Source organism: Apis cerana, linkage group LG7 (assembly GCF_029169275.1).
Source record: "Apis cerana isolate GH-2021 linkage group LG7, AcerK_1.0, whole genome shotgun sequence".
Classification (NCBI taxonomy): Eukaryota; Metazoa; Arthropoda; class Insecta; order Hymenoptera; family Apidae; genus Apis; species Apis cerana.
The window spans coordinates 13,084,785-13,092,498 of NC_083858.1; the positions used below are offsets into that span (position 1 = coordinate 13,084,785).

Sequence of the window (7,714 nt, forward strand, 5' to 3'; positions counted from 1 at the left end):
TTTCAAATAATAATTCTAGAAGATCATCTTAGAGATGGTACTAATGATTAATTCTTTCTTTATCTTTATCTATTATTTGTTTTCCTTATCTATATTTAAGTTTTATTTGCGGCACTCTTCATTTCAGTATGTATATCTTCTTTTCTCATTATTTATTTTCTTTCTGAAATCTATATTTGCTTAGAATAACGAAAATAAACTTATAAAGAAACAGCAGAAAATAGAGAAAGAATAGATACAATAAGAATTGATTATGAATGCCATCTTTTGAGAACAAAAGATATTTGTTCACAAACAATCGTCTTTTAAAAAGATGTACAGATGGCGTTAATAGTCAATTCTATTTTCCTTTATTTTCTTTTATCATTTTCTGTACTTTTTTTATAAATTTTATTTGTGGCATTTTGAAAATGAGATTAATTTCAGTATTTTTATTTTATCTCTGTCCTTCTTCCAGTATCTATTCTTTTTATCTATAACGTTATTAGTTGTCGAATATCATTTTATTTATTTTATATATACGCAAGTTTTACGAGAAATATAATTGAAAAAAAAATTTATTTATATATATATATATATATATATATATATATATTTATATATATATATTGTTGTGGAAAAAACAAATGAAAGTAATCATTTTTATAAAAATATATGCATACAATCGTTTCGAAATCAAAGTGAAGCCAAATAATATATTGGATTCGTAATAAATTGACTAATCTCGAATGAATTACACACTTCGAAAAAAATTTATTTATGATTTTATATCAAAATTTAATTTTATTTGCAATCTTTATTAAATTTAATTTTATATTGCAATTTTATACTAAATTAGAAATGATGTTAAAGATAATATTAAAATAATAAGAGCACTGAATTGCATTCAATGTTTTATTGGACATTAATTCTATATATTTGAAATATAAGGAATAATATTTTTTAAAAATTTAAAGAATAATATTAAAAAAAAATTCTAAATTTTATTTATTCTTTATTTATTACTTATTCTTAAATTATATATCATTATAACGTGTTTTTAATTTTTCTTTTTTTTAATACATTTTTTATTAATATTACATGTATATATATTAAATATATTTTTTATTTTAAAAAAATATTTTAAAAGAATAAATTAAAAATAATAAAAATGTAATAAAATAGTATTTTTTATTTAATGTTTAATATATTTTTAAATTAAAAACCTGATTTTGAAGCTACCATCCTAAGATTAAATAACCTATATTTCCCTAGACGGTTTAGTTATAAATTTAACGAAAATGATATGTATATATATATATATATATACCTAGTTCATTATCATTGTATACAGAAAATATTAAAATGAATAATGTCAATCTCTATTTAAATTTGTCTTGTTATCGAAATTCAATTATTTGTGCCTGTAATAAGAATTCTTAGAATACACATAAAAAAATGTAAAACAATAATATAAAAAATATCGCATTACATACGTATGTAAACATTACGCAATAAGCGGTTTCCAGGGGAAACATATCTGATGAGACACTGTGAAATTGTAAATTAAATCGTGTCGTGATTTGATTATTTAAGACAGATATTTAATTTCGTTGCAAATATAATTCAATTTTCAGTGCAAAGCCAGTGACCGTGTCTTATCACGGCCTGAAATTTTACGCGTGAAATGTCAAAATGGCGTCTTCGCAGGACGCTTGGTATCTATCGTTGTTAGGGCTAGCAGAAAATTTTCGAACCTCTAGTCCACCGAATATTAAGTCGTGTATACAGTGCTTACAAGCGGTTTTTAATTTTAAACCGCCTCCAAGGGTTGAAGCACGTACTCATCTTCAACTTGGCAACATCCTTCTTACGCATACCAAAAACATCGATTTGGCGCGGTCTCATTTAGAACAAGCGGTCAGTTAAAATGTTATTGCATTTCAATTACTTGTGTTCAATGTTTTTTCAATATTGTTTTTTATCATTATTGTACGTTTTGTGTAAAATTTCATATATTTGTTTATCTTAATTCTAACCTTTCTTTTTATTTTGGTACAGTCGGTAATATAACATACGAAGTAATTGAAGATAGTTGCATTAATTGATATATAGTAAATTAATAATATATATAATATAATCATAAATATGATTTAATCAATATGTATATAATATTAATATTACATTTCAGTGGCGATTGAGTCAAAATATAAACACTTTTGATGATGTTAAGTTTGAAGCAGCAAGTGTAGTTGCAGAATTATATGAACAACAACAGCAACCAAATCTTAGTAAACCAATATTACGGAAAGCTATAGAACTTTCGCAACATAATGTATATTGGCATTGTAGACTTATTTTTCAACTTGCAGTAAGTTATTAATAATTTTAAGTAATGTTAATAATCATATAATTATGATCAAATGATATTTTTGTTTTAGCAAATACATGCATCGGAAAAAGATTTTGTTGCAGCTAGTAGTTTACTTGCAGTAGGTGTTGATTATTCTCATATCAGCAATGCAAGTTATACAAGAGTTTTGTTCTTATTGAGTCGATGTATGCTTTTATTAATAGACAAAAAGTTTACTGAAGTTCACCCTCTTTTAAATTCAGCTGGTCATCATGTTGAAAATTGGCAGGGTAATCCACATCAAAAAGAATATTTGAAAGTATATTTTTTGGTACTTCAAGTATGTCATTATTTAATGGCAGGACAAGTAAGCATTGAATAATATTTTTTATTTAATAAATTCGTGCAAACAATTTATTTATATATATATATATATTATTGAAGGTCAAAAGTGTAAAACCTTGTTTAAAACAATTACAACAAAGTATACAAACTATAATGTCTCCTAGTTGGCCAGCAGATGAAGTAGTTACAGGTTCAAATATTGGAGATATGTTTATATGGATGCCAAAGGACCATTTATATGTTTTGGTTTATTTAGTAACAGTTATGCATTCAATGCAAGCTGGTTATATGGATAAAGCTCAAAAATATACAGATAAAGCATTAACTCAAATTGAAAAACTCAAAAGTAAATATAACTTTCAAATACAATAGTTTTTTAAAATTGTTATATTTTTATAACGTTTATATCATTCAACAGTTGTTGACAACAAACCAATATTATCTGTTTTCCAATTAATGTTATTGGAACATATAGTAATGTGTCGATTAGTGATGGGAAACAAAAGTGTAGCTCTTGCAGAAATTTCTCAAGCTTGTGAACTTTGTAGAAGACAACCAAGGTTACTTCAAGGTCATAAACCACAATTGCATGCTTTATTGGGATTATATGCAATGTCAATGAATTGTATGGAAGCTGCAGAAGCGCAATTTACAGCTGCTTTGAGAGTAAGAAGATGAATTAAAGATGAATTAAATATTAAATAATATTAAAAATATAATTTTAATAATATTAATTAATTTTTTTTTTTTAGACATCACAAGAAAGAGAATTGTGGACTTTCGCGAACTTAAATTTAGCAATAGTATATCTTAGGACAAAGAGAGATGCAGATTTAGGTGCTTTATTAGAACGAATAAATCCAGAATCTTTACCATCTCACTCGCATTCTTTGAGAGCAGCAGCCTATTATGTTCAGGGTCTTCAAGCATTTTTTGGAGCAAGATACAACGAAGCAAAGTACAAATTAATAAATATTTGATTAAATTGATTAATATTAAAAAAAAAAAATTAATGATTATCTATAAATATATTTATAGGAGATACCTCCGGGAAACATTAAAAATGGCTAATTCTGAAGATTTGAATAGACTTACTTCATGTAGTCTTGTTCTTCTGGGACATATATTTCTTTCTTTAGGAAATAGTAGAGAATCTATGAACATGGTTACACCTGCAATGCAATTAGCTTCTAAAATACCTGATGTCCATGTACAATTATGGGCTACTGCTATTCTTAAAGGTAATTTTTTCAAATAAGAAGAAATTTAATTTTAATTAAATGAGATTTTTATTGACAGATTTATATAGAATTTGCGGGGATCCGAGTCGTGAAAGTGAAGCATATCAAATGCATTGCACATTTTCGCAAACTCTCTTAAAAGATCATTTTCAAAGTACGCAAATGGGTGAACATACTCTTATACAATGGACTGATGGGCCCGTGCCTGCTTTGCCGAATAATCCACCACCTTCGACATCGCAAGCAATTCTTTAATAATTTCTAAAAATTCCATAATTTGTATGTGTAAAACATGTAAGATATTTGGCAGAACACAGAAATATGTTAGGTTTGTATAATTTTATTGGATTATAGGTTGAATTAAAAAATAAATAATATTGAGAGAGTAAAGATAGGAATAAAATAGGAAATATAAGGCTCTCCTAAATGAAAAAAATTAAAATCAGTTGAATTGAAAAAGGAACAGATTAATTGCGATTAAATTGAAGAGAATAAATTTAATATGGATATTAAATAATATCCACATTCATTATTTATTACCTAAATAATTTCAGACAATTAAAAATCAGATTTTCATTTGCAGGGTTTCATAAGATTATATGTATATATATGTATATATATATATACACACACATATACATATATATATATATATAATATATAGGTTTGTACAAACAAAATTTATTATAGTCATTTTCTATGTCACAGAGATAAATACATAAAAATAGTGAAAATATGTATAAAGTATTGATATATTTTATTATTTTGTAAATTGTAAATTATCTCAAAACTTTTTTTCCTATAAGTAAAAATCTGTATTAGAGAGAGAGAAAAAAAAGTCGACAATGCTTCAGATATCAAAATAACTACATTTTTCAATTATAATTATCATACCACTGCACAAAGACATCTAAAATATATTTAATTTATGCTATAAAAGAGATAGATTTTTATATGAAAAAACAGAATTATATGTTATTAATGGTTAAATTAAGGAACACATGCTTATTAAATAATGCTTTAATAATTTAAGTTTTGAAAAATTTGATTTGTCACAAAAAATTTATGTTCGAACTAATTTTTTTTTATATCTCAATTGCTCTCTAATTCATCTGAATGTGACATTTTAAATATAAAACAATAATGTAATGTTATTATTTTTCTTTATATGTTGATTTTATCCATATATTTTAAATTTATAATCCATTCAACTTTCCAAGTTTACATAGCACGTTGGCAAATATGTTTTGAATTAAATTTTATTAAATCGAGATTGATAAGATATTATAATAGATAATATGGATCAAATACATAATACATTGATGCATATTTAAAAAAATTATAAATCTATATGTTTAAATGTAAATTTAAATACCAAAGTTTAAAACATTTGACAACAGATATGAACGAATAAAAAAAGAATAAAAATAATGTTACGAAATATTGGTAATATTTCCAACGTACTATGCTTTTCAATGACCAAAGTAGTCGTTTAAAATTTGGGCTGTGGATACAACAGAAATAATAGTATATTCATAAAAGTGTATTCTTATGAAATATGTTGATAGGTACAATAGATTATAGTATGTCTTCGAAAAACAAAAGAAATATCGTACCTATCGTATGCGTGGTGCGTATCAGTTGATGTGTTTTTATTAAACAATGTATGTATGTAATGTATAATTAAAATAAATACAATCGTAAGTAGTATTAGATAGAGCAATATGTGAGAAAGAAAAAAATAAAGGGGCCTTAATATGTGGTAAGCTAAATAGCAAAGATGTTCTGCTTGACTCTTTGCTTTGTTTTTAAATTAAGATATTGTACATATTTTAAATAGTAAAAATAATAAAAAATAAAAGAGAGAAAAAATATAATGAATTATATGCCTGTAAAAAAGTACTTTTTTGTGTAATTATGTAATCAATATTGAAATTTTATCATTTGAATTAATATTGTCACTTTTGAGTTTCTTCTTTGTAATATTTATATGTATTTTTGGTGGTTGTACATGATGATAAAAATCTATAAAAATAAATAAGTCTTAGGAAAATGTGGTTGTGTAATAAATTAGTCGTTTTAAAATAATTATTTAATGATTTTTAATTGTTTTTTAAAATAATTTATCACCTCACTTCATTTTTCATTCTTTTATAGCTTAAATTATAATATTTATATATTTATATATAAAACAACTTTTATATATAAATTGCTACAATTATAAAATATATTTACATTCATTGTCTATACCATATTTGTAATGTTTTCATGCGTTTAATTTTTTTCTGCAATTGAAGGATACCATACATTAGAGCTTCTGCTGTTGGGGGACATCCTGAAATGTATTTATTTTCATATATATTTTTATATATAACAAATATAATAATAAAAATAATAATATAAATCTTATAAATGTTTTATAATGTTACCTGGCACGTATATGTCCACAGGTATAATCCTATCGCATCCTCTGACAACAGAGTAGCTATAATGGTAATAACCACCACCATTAGCACAGCTTCCCATTGAAATAACCCAACGAGGTTCAGGCATTTGATCATATATTTTCCTCAATGCTGGGGCCATTTTATTTGTTAAAGTACCAGCAACTATAATAACATCAGCTTGCCTTGGAGAAGCTCTAAATACAACTCCATATCTATCCATATCATATCTTGGAGCTGCTATGTGCATCATTTCAACAGCACAACAAGCTAGACCAAATGTGAGTGGCCATATTGATCCTTTACGACCCCAATTTAAAATATCATCTAATCGAGCTATAGCATATTCAGCAAGATTATTGGTATTTTGAAAAGGACTATAAGGTATCTTTTTTATTTTTTGTGGCAAAGAACTTTCACTTGTTTTTGATACATCTGTGGCCATGTGTTTAGTTTGACAAACTAAAGCTGCAGGACATCCTGCTAATGCAATGTTATTGCATATCAGGGATGTTAAACCCTGATTAACAGAGGCTAAAAAAAAAGAAATATGTCATATTAATTTTTTCATTTATTTTTTTGTTTTATATAAATTTTATATATATTAATTTTTAAGAAAAAAAAATTTTTTAATATTATTAAAAATTCAATTGGATATAAGGTTATGAAATATAATATAGTATGAAATTAAAATTTGAAAAGACAATGTATATTTCAATATAGAAAAATCAAATTAAATTAGACAAAATTACCACATCTTATGCAATACAAACTATTAGAATCAAATATAAAATTAAACATGAAATTATATGCTATAATTTTATATTTATGATAAAAGTTAAACTAAAAAGAAAAATGTTATTTTCTGCACTTAATACTTATTTTCTTAACATTTGAAAACAATTGAAAACATTGAAATTCGTAAATCGTAAACTTACATGAAAACACAAGAGAGCGCAACATTTTTCACCCTACACACCCTCTCCGACACTCAGTTGTCTGCTACAGTATGATTCTGCGCTGTGAATACATAGTATAGCACAACAAACATGTGTGGTAGTTCGATATAGACTGTAAAGTTTGCAGATCAAGTATAGACGAGGAGAAGAAATAGGAAAAGGATAGAGATAAAGTAAAAATACCGAAATCAACGCCATCTCCAGAGTGCCGTAAACGAAACTCACAAAAGAAAGACAAAAAATAATAAAAGAAAGATAGAGATAAAATAAGAATTAACCATCAACGCCATCTCTGAGAACTTCTAGAAAGATTATTCTCTAAATATATTCTTGCTTCTCAAGAGATGGCTCTAGCAATCAATTCTTATCCTATCTCCATCTTTCTCTTATTAT

The 7,714-nt window shown here is 25.3% G+C and overlaps 2 protein-coding genes and 1 long non-coding RNA gene across 3 annotated transcripts; 1 reads left to right on the top strand and 2 right to left on the bottom strand.

Moving 5' to 3' along the window:
- Window positions 1-971: 971 nt before the first annotated feature.
- Window positions 972-1,615, bottom strand: LOC114577717 (uncharacterized). The gene is made up of 2 exons (XR_009830609.1): window positions 1,476-1,615; window positions 972-1,403 (listed from the first exon to the last, which is right to left on the bottom strand). It is a non-coding gene; the product is annotated as an uncharacterized LOC114577717 (long non-coding RNA).
- Window positions 1,616-1,674: 59 nt separating this feature from the next.
- On the top strand, window positions 1,675-4,290 carry LOC107999378 (MAU2 chromatid cohesion factor homolog). The gene is made up of 8 exons (XM_017059163.3): window positions 1,675-1,899; window positions 2,171-2,350; window positions 2,421-2,699; window positions 2,777-3,023; window positions 3,096-3,343; window positions 3,430-3,635; window positions 3,716-3,918; window positions 3,977-4,290. The coding sequence occupies exons 1-8, from the start codon at window positions 1,675-1,677 to the stop codon at window positions 4,171-4,173; spliced, it is 1,785 nt and encodes a 594-aa protein (XP_016914652.1). The 3' UTR covers window positions 4,174-4,290.
- Window positions 4,291-5,995: 1,705 nt separating this feature from the next.
- Window positions 5,996-7,500, bottom strand: LOC107999379 (NADH-quinone oxidoreductase subunit B 2). Its single transcript, XM_017059164.3, has 3 exons — window positions 7,301-7,500; window positions 6,348-6,896; window positions 5,996-6,253 (listed from the first exon to the last, which is right to left on the bottom strand). Exons 1-3 carry the CDS (start codon window positions 7,323-7,325, stop codon window positions 6,156-6,158), a joined length of 672 nt encoding a protein of 223 aa, XP_016914653.1. The 5' UTR covers window positions 7,326-7,500; the 3' UTR covers window positions 5,996-6,155.
- Window positions 7,501-7,714: the final 214 nt, after the last annotated feature.

What these genes read in the sequence shown, in the direction of transcription:
- LOC107999378 (XM_017059163.3), top strand. Translation starts at nt 1,675, where the DNA reads ATGGCGTCTTCGCAGGACGCTTGGTATCTATCGTTGTTAGGGCTAGCA. An exon ending in GGTCTCATTTAGAACAAGCG is followed by an intron (nt 1,900 to 2,170) that starts GTCAGTTAAAAT and finishes ATTACATTTCAG; the next exon opens with TGGCGATTGAGTCAAAATAT. An exon ending in ATTATTTAATGGCAGGACAA is followed by an intron (nt 2,700 to 2,776) that starts GTAAGCATTGAA and finishes ATATTATTGAAG; the next exon opens with GTCAAAAGTGTAAAACCTTG.
- LOC107999379 (XM_017059164.3), bottom strand. Translation starts at nt 7,325, where the DNA reads ATGTTGCGCTCTCTTGTGTTTTCAT. An exon ending in GCGCTCTCTTGTGTTTTCAT is followed by an intron (nt 6,897 to 7,300) that starts GTAAGTTTACGA and finishes CTTTTTTTTTAG; the next exon opens with CCTCTGTTAATCAGGGTTTA. An exon ending in TGTGGACATATACGTGCCAG is followed by an intron (nt 6,254 to 6,347) that starts GTAACATTATAA and finishes AATACATTTCAG; the next exon opens with GATGTCCCCCAACAGCAGAA.